This window comes from Penicillium argentinense (assembly GCF_028826775.1).
Source record: "Penicillium argentinense strain IBT 30761 chromosome Unknown utg000002l_segment0_segment0, whole genome shotgun sequence".
Lineage (NCBI taxonomy): Eukaryota > Fungi > Ascomycota > Eurotiomycetes > Eurotiales > Aspergillaceae > Penicillium > Penicillium argentinense.
Window position 1 is genome coordinate 3236819 of NW_026622661.1, and position 12464 is coordinate 3249282.

At 54.4% G+C, this 12464-nt stretch overlaps 4 protein-coding genes across 4 annotated transcripts; 3 read left to right on the forward strand and 1 right to left on the reverse strand.

Moving 5' to 3' along the window:
* Nucleotides 1-163: 163 nt before the first annotated feature.
* On the reverse strand, nt 164-2966 carry ace1 (putative C2H2 transcription factor (Ace1); the record flags this gene model as incomplete). The annotated part of the gene is made up of 3 exons (XM_056614516.1): nt 164-1981; nt 2061-2314; nt 2450-2966. The coding sequence occupies 3 exons, from the start codon at nt 2964-2966 to the stop codon at nt 164-166; spliced, it is 2589 nt and encodes an 862-aa protein (XP_056479557.1).
* A 2923-nt stretch (nt 2967-5889) lies between these two features.
* Nucleotides 5890-9908, forward strand: pex6 (AAA family ATPase peroxin 6; the record flags this gene model as incomplete). The annotated part of the gene is made up of 2 exons (XM_056614517.1): nt 5890-6079; nt 6166-9908. 2 exons carry the CDS (start codon nt 5890-5892, stop codon nt 9906-9908), a joined length of 3933 nt encoding a protein of 1310 aa, XP_056479558.1.
* Nucleotides 9909-10070: 162 nt separating this feature from the next.
* N7532_002024 (Peroxisomal biogenesis factor 6) lies at nt 10071-10412 on the forward strand (the record flags this gene model as incomplete). The annotated part of the gene is made up of 1 exon (XM_056614518.1): nt 10071-10412. One exon carries the CDS (start codon nt 10071-10073, stop codon nt 10410-10412), a length of 342 nt encoding a protein of 113 aa, XP_056479559.1.
* Nucleotides 10413-11030: 618 nt separating this feature from the next.
* On the forward strand, nt 11031-12338 carry N7532_002025 (uncharacterized protein; the record flags this gene model as incomplete). Its single annotated transcript, XM_056614519.1, has 1 exon — nt 11031-12338. The coding sequence occupies one exon, from the start codon at nt 11031-11033 to the stop codon at nt 12336-12338; it is 1308 nt and encodes a 435-aa protein (XP_056479560.1).
* Between the last annotated feature and the right edge of the window lie 126 nt (nt 12339-12464).

The following is a 12464-nucleotide window of genomic DNA, read 5'->3' on the forward strand; positions in this document are numbered from 1 at the left end:
ACAAAAGGATAAGTCAAAAGATAGAGTTGTGATCGTCGCTTGCTGAAAAGTGTAAAGATAGGACCATCAAATCTGCAGGGGAAAAGATAACCGTCGCGCGTATGTTAGAGAGACAATCTCTACTTTTTGTTCTCCATCTCCTGAAGCAACCAGGCCTCGTGGTTCATGTCCTGCGAGTCCCAGCCCTGAATGCCACGGAGCATTTCAGGCTCGGCAAGGGAGGAAACATCGCCTCGGAAGAAGCAACATACATGCCGCCCATCTGCTGAGCGGATACCTGGGGCTGGTGGGACTGCTGTTGGGGCAGTCGGAGTGGCTGTTGCTGACGAGGCGCATAGGGGTTCACCATCTGGCCGTTCATGGCCATAAGGGAGTTGTCGTAAAGAGGGAAGTCGGGGTTCCCGGGCTGACCAGCAGACTTGTAGAGATGGGTGTGGTGGCCATCAGCGCCGTTGGAATCCGGGGAATACAGCATCAGATTACCCTGGGCATTGGGCGAGAGGCCAGAAACATTGCCATGGGTGTTGTAGCTGTAGTTATGAGGCATGCCCATAGCTCCCGAGGTAGACTGCTTCAGGCCACTGTGATCCGAGTAGGCAGGAGTAGGAAGCTGCATGTTGGAGGTGGAATAATCCTCCGGCATAGTTGAAGAAGCCTCCAGGCGGCTCCACTCATACTCGAAGCTCAGGTTGGGATCGGCACTGCTGGCGAGCGGAGAACCGTCGAACGACATGGACGGGGCCATCAAGTCGGGAACGGAGCCGGCAGAGGGAACAGACATGGAATTCATGGACTGGCGGTGCATCGACAAGGAAGAGATGAGGCCGTTCGGGTCACCGGCCCCGAATTGGTTCTCCATTGCGTCGAGGTTAGCCGAGGTAAATAGGCTAAAGTCCTGTCCTCCCATGCCACCAGACATGTTGGAATCAGAGAAAGGCGAAGTCTCGAAAAGAGGGCCATAGTCCTCGCTGCGAGCGGCCGCAGGGGGGTCATTGAAATTGAATGGCACCTGGTCGGAGAACATCGGCGGATCATAGGGCGAAGGGCTGGGGCCCGAGACAGGCGTGGGGAAATCGGCAGCCGAGCGAGAGGCAGGAGTGGAAACGCTGGGGGTACGGGGCGTGGCCTGCAGCGACGAACCACGCTTGCTACCGCCACGGGCATTGTTCTTGGAGCGGTTGTAAATCCAGCCGTGGGCCTTCTCCATGTGCTGCTTGCAGTTGCTCTCGCGCTTCGAAGCGTAGGTGCACGGCTTGAAGCTGCACTTGTAGAGGGCAGGGTTATCCGAATGCTTGTCATTCATGTGGCGGTCTCGCTCCTTCTCAGTAGGCCAGCCGATCGTATTGTACTTGCAGCCGGGCATCGTGCACTTCCAGGGACGGGAATGGGTCTTCTCGTGCTTGGTCAAGTCGCAGGGGCGCTTGAAAACCTTGTCGCAGTGGCTGCACTTCTGGTTGATGTCCATTGGGGGCGCATTTTTCTTGCGGCGGGCCATGGAGCGCTGAACGCCCTCATCCGTCGACTGGTCAAAGCTGATGGTACGCTTGAAAACAAACGGAGAGTCGGCTTTGTACACTTCTCCGGTGCGCATCGAGATGGGTTTTCCATCTTGAGTCACAATGATCTCCGCGGGCTTTCCATTGATCGACAGTCCCCCCTCAAGAACAGCCTCCGCGACGCTGGGGAGACGGTTAGACTTGTCTCTGGCAGGCCATCGAGCCGATTTATTGAAAAGAGGACGCAGTTGTACATACGGAGACTTTTTCTCGCTTTGAGCGGCCTGCACCCGCTCTTGCGAGGCGCGAATCATCGCGGCGTAGCGGCGGACCTGTGAAACAAGATCGACAAAATAACCGTTAGTATACGGTCGGTCGGTAGGTAGACGTTGGTCTCGGTCGTTTAGATGCGAAGCAGATGTATGCAGGCACTGGATGGTGAACTCGGCGAAATTGAGATAGGCGTGTCGAGAAGAAGTCGACTTCTAATGAAACCAAGAAATAGATGAGCGAACGAAATTCTTCAGGCAGAAGCATCGAGTAACTGTAGCCTGCTTCACTTACCGGTGCCAACCACAAAAGGGTCTTTTCGAGGTCGCGAAGGCAGACAATCTGCTTATTCACAATGCGAGACGGAACACTCCGAGTCAAAGCGTGAAACGGTTTCAGCTTAGGTTCCTTCAATATGGGGACCAAAACAAATTTTTCAATCTGTTTGCAGGCGGCAAGGCCCAATTGTCTCTTCGGGGTCGAGCCAGATTCAAAGGTCTCGGACGTAGTGATTGCCGTCTTGTCGTGGCTGTGAATGTCCTCTTTCACTGACGAATCGAGTTAGACGATGAGACCAGAACACCAAAAATTTGAGTGAATGAGAAAATGACAAGAAACGACAATATGGATGAAGCAATGAATAGTGGAATCGCAAATAAAGCATTGTTCGAGGGCTAACTTACTAGCTTTGCTCAAGGGCGACATGCTCTCGACGCTGCTCACGGATGATCCAAGCCCGCTGTCCGAATCGTGGCCCTCTTCCGAGGAAGTGGTTTTGTTGTGAGGTGAATTATGGTCATCACGAGAATCGGAGTCTTTCCCGCCGGACTTGGAAGCAGCACGAGAGCTAGGTTGGTCGTCCTTGGCAGGGGCCGACGACTTCTCCTTCGGGGAATCGTCAAGGGTCAAGCGGTTGAGGATGGACGCCATGCGTTCTTCGCTGGAAGTGATTGCCTCCAGAGACGTCGGGGCACGACGGGGCAGAGAGCGAATACTCAAGACCGGATCGCGATCGCCAGAGGGCGGGCTGGTGGGGGTGTTGAATGTCTCGCCTTTCCTCAACGGCATCTTGGAGGTGCCAGATGGAGGCTCCGTCTGAAGCGAGGGGAGGGCCGAGTTTAAGTTGGACCGGCGACGCGGGTGCGTTCGGCCAGCGTCGACTTGAGCAACAGTCATCATGGGCTGAGATGAGATCTGCATGGGGGCCGGCGTTAGCAAACAGGCAGCGGGGCAGGCCAGTCCGGGTGGTTCTGGGCGGTTCATTCGTCGGTGGTGACTCACCGATGATGGTCTAGTTCCAGCGTGTTCGAGAAATGGCGTACGATCGAGTCAGAGGCTAAGAGGACGATCCAAACTGTCCTGAGGCTCGGTGGATTTGGCTGATATAAAGACAGCCGGCTGCCCTTCTCAACATGCACAAGTCAACCACAGAACGGGGTCTACTTGGGTTCAAGATATGGGCGGGATATTTGGAAAGATATCGAAGATAAGACAATAACAATCGCAAGAGATGGGTGAAGCGTTCGGCCCCGGATGAACCGGCTTTGCGCTTGAAGCAATTTCCGACAGTGCCAGTGCGGGTATGGGCAGGGCTGAGAGCAAGTTCGGCGATTCCAAGAGCGACACTGGGCGGGCGACCGTAGCAATATGGGTATAAATTCGAGAATATGGCACGCAGATGTAAAACGGGGGAAAGACGACAACGACAACTGGAAAGATGGGAGATGACGGCGACCGCGTCGCTGGATGTCTGCCTGATAGACGAATCACGCTATCCCCAAACGGGTCTCGCGCGAAGGCTGAGCCGTTTGTGCCGGCTGTGATTGGTCGCCGGTCGCAGTGCCGTGTCGTCCGTACACCGCCGTGACACTCGGCACTGCTGAATTCCGGGCGATGCGGCAGCCAGCGGGGCCCCGCTGGGTCACATAACGGTCTCGTACGGTATTGTGCCCTGGCCCCAAAAATGGAAACACGGAAAAGCGCATCCCTCCGAGAGCCGCATGGTCGTGAAAAAAATCAGTGCCTGTCGTCAGCACCAGGACCCATTTCGAACCTTTTTTTTTCCTTCTTTTTTTTCTTTTTTTCCGTTTTGTTTCTCCGCTAGTGCTGTCACTTCTATCTCGACATTCGATCTCAAGTAGCTAGATTTTCATACATCGCTATCTCGGGCCCATCGAGGTTGGAATGGTCCGCCCACTTCAGCCTTGTCGCCCCAACATTCTTGCGAACTGGGGGACCGGTCCACACCTTTTCCACGCTGGTCTGGCCGGTGGGGAGGGCCTTGGTCCCGCACGTGAACTTGAGCCTCCCGGATGGCTCGGCTGAAGTGGCTCGTATCCTCGTTTCGTTGACGCTTTACGTCCTGCGGTTTCTTTTTTTTTTTCGGCTGCCTAGTCGTCCCATGTCCGGCTTACACCAAAGCGTTGATCGCTGATCCGGGGCTGGGCGCCTCTCGCGGTGTGCCAAGTGGCATGCTCCGCCACCAACACGAGGCTTAGCCCCCCGCTGGTGTCGTTGCTGTGCTGCCTGGAGTATTGCAGGATTCCAGAGACCTGCCAAGACAGCCCTGCGTTGAACAAAGTCACAAATCCGACTCTGGCTGAATGCTGAAAAGCCAATTCCTCGGAGATATTGTAGTGCAGACGAATTCAATCGCTTCTTAGATCTAGAGAATTGAGATTCTTCGTCGGGGTTATTATCTTAAGCTGCACCGTACATCGCGCTCATGATCCCCAGGCAAAAGCGTCTCTGCTCGTTTGAGAAGGATCATGGACAATCTCGAGACTGGCAATCTATTATTATTTGGCTGTTGTGTCCTGATGCATTGTGGTTTTTAGTAGCGGTGGGTGCCGAGGTGGAGACGCAGTCCCTTGCTGGATACATTATTGGACCCCAGATGGTTCGACGCGGAAAAGTACGACGATTCACATCGCATCTAATCATGAGTTCATCTCTCATTTGTCTATTCCTAATGCGATATCTTGCCCTGGCAGCAGATTGCACTCTATGCTTCATTGATTCTTCGCGGGGATGTAGGCAACGATGTTGGAATATCCATCAGATACGAGAGCCAAGGCAAACACTTTTCGCAGGCGAGACTTCTCCCGTGTCTTCAAAACCATGGCGTGCTCACAATTCTAGGCCATTGCCATGGGTGCACTGTATCAATCACGATGTTTCATGGCACTTGGGTGGCCTCGGTCTAAGTCTTCCAAGCCCTCAGCTTGGTGCAGTACCGTCCTACGCAGTGTACACTAGTGTACTTTAATGTTCTCTCTGCACTGTAGGTATTAGGTGCTGTGCAATGGCGGTACCATCCGGACAGCAAGTGTGAGGTACATCGAATCGTAGGGAACCTCATGCATTGAACTTGATACAATGCGTCGTGGTGGTACAATAATGCGTGTTGAATACGAATGGTTCATAGGCCCTGTTGAGAGCACCACGGTGCTCTTATTGTAATATATCTACTCCATCATAATCTCATATCGTAACCGCCGTGGCTAAACATAGGACTACCTTAAGTTATGCTGAAAATATATATCCCCAGAAAAAAGAGCCATGGCTGAATCGGAAGAGCGCCGAAGCCCCGAGAGATTGGTCAAATACGAATGTAGAATAATGGTCTTGAGAAAAAGTCGAGACGAGCAACTATGAGGTTACACCTCGGAGCCGGAGAAGAGTCCATGCTTGCGGATCACAGGCCGAACACCAATGGCGTCACTGGCCAACACGCAGGTCGGATATCGTCATCCAGCATTCCGGCATCGACCCTGGAATCCCAAACATTATCGAAATATTAAAATCTGACATTTAGTAATCGACACTATCCGGAGAAATCTAGCAAGGCTAATTTTCACGTACTTGAAGCCGGGCTGTTGGACCTCGGCTTCGGGAAGTGGCAGAACGCGGGCGGTGCCGAACCGCCATGTTGACCTCCCCCGGATTCTGTCCGGCGCATTTCGTCCTCTCCCCGCGATCCCCGTTGCTTGCGACCTTTCCTTTCTGTCCGATGAGAGTGTCGGCCTGGTGAGCGCCCACTTAACCCCCGTTCTCCATCACCTCGCCCTTCTCCATTCCTCCGCTCTTTTTCCCGACGGCAATTGGGAGCCCCCGCGCCGCAATGGATTACGAGCACTTCGGGCAAAGCTCCCACCAGCCTAGACAGCGCCGGAAGAGAGCTAGCAAACGGCGCCAGCGCAACAAACCTCCTGTTGCTGCGCGCCTAACGTTGGACCCTCAGCTGCGTGGCAACGTTGGTGTCTTATCCCAGGATCTCGCAAGCAACCTCTTCCCGCAGCAGGCCATTCAGGGTGAGTAACGACGTCGGCTGATAACGGTGAAAACGAACGATGGGATCGAAATTGAAACTGACTAACTGGTTGTCAACGTTCATTAGGTGTTGCGACCAATGACGGTGTGCTCTATGTAGCTGTTTCCCCGCATTCCCCGAGTTTCTCCTCCGTGGAAGATCAGTCGTGGACGATTCTGCCGGTGCGCATCCAGACGACGGAGAGGCCACACGCTCCGATATCGCACTCGACTGTTCTCTTCCCCGATTCAGCGGACTCCCTTCAGCCATTCCTTCAGGCCCTGGGAAAATTGGACTCATCCCGTAACTCACTGCTGACACACCGGGCGGTGGAGATCCGGATCCTCGATGTGACCCCCTTGCATTTAGACACGATATTCGTAACGGTCGAGCGGCATCTGCTCCGCAACCATGATGACGTCCAGAGTAAATTTGGCGGTGGCTTCTCCGGAAATGCGCATGTGCCAAATGGTGTTTGGGGCAAAGGCAAGGGTGCTGATACGAAGAAGCTCTCCAAGAAGGCCGCGGCCGATGCAGAACAACGGTTGACGGCGGCTGTGCGTGAGGCATTGGGTGCCCAGCGTATAGTCCATGCTGGCGATGTGCTTCCCCTTCCCTTGCCTCCCCACCCAATCACCTACGCTCCCGCTCCACCAGCGCGGATCTCATTCTGTGAGCCAGTATCACAGGGTCTATTGATGCCGAGCACCAAAGTCGTTCTCGTCCAAGCTCGTCCCCAGGGTCACCGTGCACCACAGACTTTCCCGCCGAGATCTGCCCTCCTAAAGCAAGTAGCCGAAGATGAGGCCGACGATACCTCCAACGAACAATTCTATTCCGCCGCCGAGGACAAGCCTAGCGAGAGCGGAACTGAGATGGAAACTACCTCTGCGGCCGAGGAATCTGAGACAGAAGGCTCGGTTGGCTCCGCCAGTGATTCATCCGACGATTCACTGGAGGACATGATTTCTCTCTCGGCGCCGGAGCTTCCACAGCCGCCCTCGGGCGTCATGTCTTCAATGACCTCGGCAACACCCAGGGCCGGCGGACGACGGATGGATGGTATTCATACACCAGGCTCGGTTACATCGAACTTCACATCAGCTACGATGCGACCCGGTCGTGGTGGTGGCAAGACATTCAAGGTTGAAGGCTTGCTGCAACAGGTGCCAAACGAAGTACTCCACCCTCGTCCCCGCGACGATGAGGATGTCGACTCCTTCATCTTTGTGGACATTAGTACTCTTGCCAAGATCGGCTGCTTTTCCGGTGACTGGGTTCGAATTGAAGCAGCCGAGGAGCCACAGCTGAATATGTTTGCGTCGCTCCAGTTTGGAAGCTTCAATGATTCCCCCGAGGAATCGAGTGAGTGGCGCCCTGTTAAAGTCTTTGGACTACCTGGCCTGCCCTCGCCGAAGCCTCGTTATGCCATCAACCCTTCTGGTGGCCGCCGTTCGAGCTTCTCGCAGCGTGCGCCCGCGCGCCTGACCCCCTCCGTCTTCGTTCCCCCACTACTCCTGAGCAACATTGAGAATCCCAAATATCTCCGCATCTCCCCCATGATATTTGCCACGACCAATGGTGTCACGAAGCCTGGCCTTTTGCACCAGATGAAGAACAGCGCCGCGAAGAATCCACCTTTGGCTAAGGAAGTCACCCTTCTCAAGGTTTCTACGCCTCTTTCTATGGATCGAGTGCTCCAGCCAGCTCTCTTTGCCGGACTCAAGCAATACTTCGAGTCTCGACGCCGAATCCTGAAGAGTGGGGACCTTGTCGGTATCAGTGTTGACGAGGGACTCGGCCGAGCGGTATTCTCTGGAACTTCTGGTGGTGACAGTGCCCAGGAGGATGACATTACTGCCAGATTAGGCCAAGGACCTACCCCCGACAACACCCAAGCCCGTAAGGTCGGTGTTGCTTGGTTCCGTGTTGGACAAGTCGCCCCGACTAGCGTTGAGGAACTCGAAGAGACCGGCGAAGATCAGTGGGGTGGAGTGGCTGTCATTGACCCGACAAGTACGCGTATGGTTCAAGCCGGCAGCGATGTGAGCCGAGTGCCTGGTATCCTGGGTAACGGTTGGGAATACTGGCTTGGAGCTAAGAAGATTCCAAAGGCTATCGGTGACGTCCCACCGCCACATGGAATTGTTGCCGACCCACCTCAAGTTTTCATTCCTCCTCTGCAGCAACGAATCCGAGACCTGATGGCTGCGGCTACCAGTCCTCGGGCGATTCAACTAGGCATGAAGCCAGTTGTCATTCTGTTGAAATCCCAGCAAAGACATAACGGCAAAGCAACCGTCGCAACACGGGCATGTGCCGACGTCGGTCTGCACACATTCCCCATTGACGCCTACGATATCCTCACAGAGGGTGGGGCCAACGGTGGTGATGTCAAGACCGAAGCATACCTCAAGGCCAGAGCCGAGAGAGCCTTCCACTGCGGGGCCCACTGTACCGCTTTGCTGATCAAACATATCGAGGTGTTGACTGCTGATCGAATGGTCACTGCCATGGCCGATATTGTGAACGAGGCCCGAGTGATTATCGCCACCACAAGTGACGTTGAGGAGATCCCAGAGGGCATCCGTAGCATGTTCACCCATGAATTTGAGATGGGCGCTCCCGAAGAGAAGGAGCGTGAGGGTATGCTACGCAATGCGGTTGCTGAGCGTGGTATCAAGCTGTCTGCCGATGTGGATCTGGGAACCGTTGCCCTGAAGACCGCTGCATTGGTTGCTGGCGACTTGGTTGACGTCGTGGAGCGGGCTGCCGGAGCCCGAACGGCCCGTATCGAGAAGCTGGCTGAGACTGCTAGCAAGCAGCTGCCAGAGTCGCAGGTCTACGTCAGGGACGTTCTAATTGCCGGTGGAGATGGCGCGCGGGGTGTGACCAAGGCAGACTTTGATTTCGCTGTTGAAGCTGCCCGAAAGAACTTCGCTGATTCTATCGGCGCACCGAAGATTCCCAACGTTGGCTGGGATGATGTTGGTGGTTTGACCAATGTCAAGGACGCTTTGATCGAGACTATTCAACTGCCACTCGAGCGACCCGAGCTGTTTGCCAAGGGTATGAAGAAGCGCAGTGGTATTCTATTCTACGGTCCTCCTGGTACCGGAAAGACTCTGCTCGCCAAGGCGATTGCAACCGAGTTCTCGCTCAACTTCTTCTCCGTCAAGGGTCCCGAGTTGCTCAACATGTATATCGGTGAATCTGAAGCCAACGTGCGACGTGTGTTCCAGCGCGCTCGTGATGCTCGGCCTTGTGTTGTCTTCTTCGATGAATTGGATTCGGTTGCGCCTAAGCGTGGTAACCAGGGAGACAGTGGTGGTGTCATGGACCGTATCGTCAGTCAGCTTCTCGCCGAGCTGGATGGCATGAACGGTGGCGAGGAGAACAGCGGTGGTGTTTTCGTAATTGGCGCTACCAATCGTCCCGACTTGTTGGATACCGCGCTTCTTCGCCCTGGTCGATTCGATAAGATGCTGTACCTGGGTGTGTCAGATACGCATAGAAAGCAGGCCACTATCTTGGAAGCACTCACCAGGAAATTTGCTCTACACCCGGATCTGTCCTTGGACCGAGTTGCTGAGAGTCTACCTTTGACCTACACCGGTGCCGATCTGTATGCCCTTTGCTCGGATTCCATGCTCAAGGCCATCACTCGGAAGTCGAGCGCGGTCGATGAAAAGATCAAACAGCTGCCCGGCGGGCCGGTCAGCACCGCCTATTTCTTCGATCACCTGGCAACCCCGGAGGACATCTCGGTCATGGTCACCGAGGAAGACTTTCTGGCGGCGCAGGGTGAACTGGTTCCCAGTGTCAGGTAAGTGATACTATATCGGTGCGAAAGGAAAGCAGGATGTCGAAACTAACAGCTGTGCAGTGCCAAGGAACTTGAACATTTTGAGCGGATTCGACAGACGTTCGAGGCGGTCGACAAGTCTAAGCAGGACCCAGGTGCTGCCGCGCCGCAGACAATCGCAGAAGCCATGGAGGCGTTCAACCTGGGAGCGGGCTCCGAAATCCCTGTGGAGACGCCTGCTGAGAATGGTGATAGCCCGTTCCCCGGAGGGATTCATGGCCGGATCAAAGGTCTGAAACAATGGCCTGGAGGAATTGTTCGGAGTGCGAGTGGCTCTTCGATCTCGAGCAGCAAGGGCAAGGGGAAGGCCTCGAACAAGAAAGGCAAATCTGCTCGCACTGGGGGAGACTCCGATGCCTCTCTAGAGGGCGATGATGAAAACATGGCCGACGGAGCGGTAGAGGATGATGAGGATGATTATCTCGTGCGAACAGACCATCTCTCAAACCCGATGGAAGAGGTGGAGTAGACTATTTGTATATTGATAGCAGCGACTTTACCCGAGGAGCATCTGTGTTTACGGCTTGCCCTGGGGTCTCAATGGGTTTTCAGAAATGTAATATTTGAATATACATCATGTTCAAAATCTCAACGGCGATGCGGGACATGAGTGTCGTCGTGTTGTTTACCTTGTTACTGCCTGCCACTGTATGTAGTATCCCAATCAGGTAACACTATGAAAGTAGAGGATGATATTATCACCGAGCAATGCCGCCATTATTCCGAACTAAATAACATCCTGTGACCTGTGACGCGCTTGGGACTACACGTGGGTTGCGAAAACGCGAGGTTCGTCGTGCACCACCCTCTTACCTCTGCCTTCTTGTTTATGGCCGCGCTGCCTCTCTCAACCACAACCTCCCGCCCACCTGCCTCTCTCCCCACACCGACCCCCTCCAACCTACTCATTCTTATCCACCTCATCCGTTCTGCTTACGTCTAATCTGTCGATTCTTAAATCTGAAGCGTGGGCTCTCTGGTCGATCTTTCCACTCCCGAAGATACCGTCTCTGTTCACCACTCCAAGGTTCACTGGCCTCAGCATCGGCAGCGCGAGTTCAACCAAACATTTTTGCCGGCTGCCATCATGTCCAACGGCATCTGGGGAGAGAAGGTGTTCAAGGAGTGGTTGGAAGATGAAAAACAATGGCGGTTGATCACCGACATCCGGGCTTGGAGCGACGAAGACATGACCAGGCACTTGAGCAGGGACCCGATGTATCTCAGCGCGCACCTAATTTCTTCTCACACAGCCGGATATCGTGAGTATATCACCTCCGACCTTCCAGAGCAGTCTTATGGACTAGGAACCCTGGACAAATTCCCTGGCGAGATTCTGGATTACATCCTCGGATGTCTGGAACCCGACTGGCTTGAGACCTTTGGTCGAACTTGCAAACTCGCCAGATACTTCAGCGCCCACCAGACAGGATTAGTGATGCTCCGAAAGTGGGCACCTATGGTGCCTCCCATCATTCGATGCGTGGGCCTGGGCCGCGACCACTCCATTAACCAGATCATTTGCGAGTTTCGTTACGCCTACTGCCGTTCCTGCGGTCTACGCGGTACACTGCTCTTCCTTCCCACCTGCGAACGCCTGTGCGAGAACTGTGCCTACTACAACCAGGCCTACTGGGGAATCGAGATCTTCCGAGCCATCAAGGCATTTGCCCTGCCCGCCACCTTCGTCCACAAACTCCCGATCATGCTCTCCACCAAATATGTGTGGCTCGGATCAGAGCCCCTTTGCCAAAAAATTGACCCCACAGAGTTCGTCGCCGTGAAAAGTGTCAAGGCAGCCGCGTTAAAGGTCCACGGAACACAGAAGAACCTAGACCTGGAAGCGGAAAACATTATCCCAGATCGTTTCCGTCGACCGACAACCCTCGATATGAATGAGAGCATCCGATACCGATTCTTCCGCGTTGCGAACTTGGACCCTCTGAACGCAGATATGGCCCTGCTCAAATCACTCCCCGAGACCCACGACCCTATGCCCCCATGGGAAGGTTATTACGGCAGGACCACGACCCTCTTGCCGACGCTCCCGCATGGTAGCAAGAAGCCTCTTCAGACGTATCGCTGTGCTGGCTGCTGGTCCATCTGTTCGTCGCCATTCGAAATAACTTCCCAGCAGTACGAGATGCTCGGAGTAGACCCTGACGCACGAACGTTCGACAAGGCCCGGATTCTTTGCGGACGAACCAGCTTGACATATACGGTGGAGGAGTTGCGACGTCATGTCGCAGGTTGTTTCGGCGCCAAGTTGTTGATGTATCGACAGTCGGTGCTTGAGAAGAAACGCAAGGAGAAGAAGGAGGACAAGTATGCGTTCCTCCTCACTCGACCTCGCAAGCCAAATAATTGGGTGAATCTCCTCGGACCTTCCCTGTGAAGCTCAGTCCGTGGCCAAGAATCGTTTGGCTATGATGACAAGGGGATGCTGGTGTTATGGCGTTTTGATGGAAGGCAAACTGGGCGTGAAGTGCGAAGTAATGGGTCTGGAGATAGTTTTGAATCA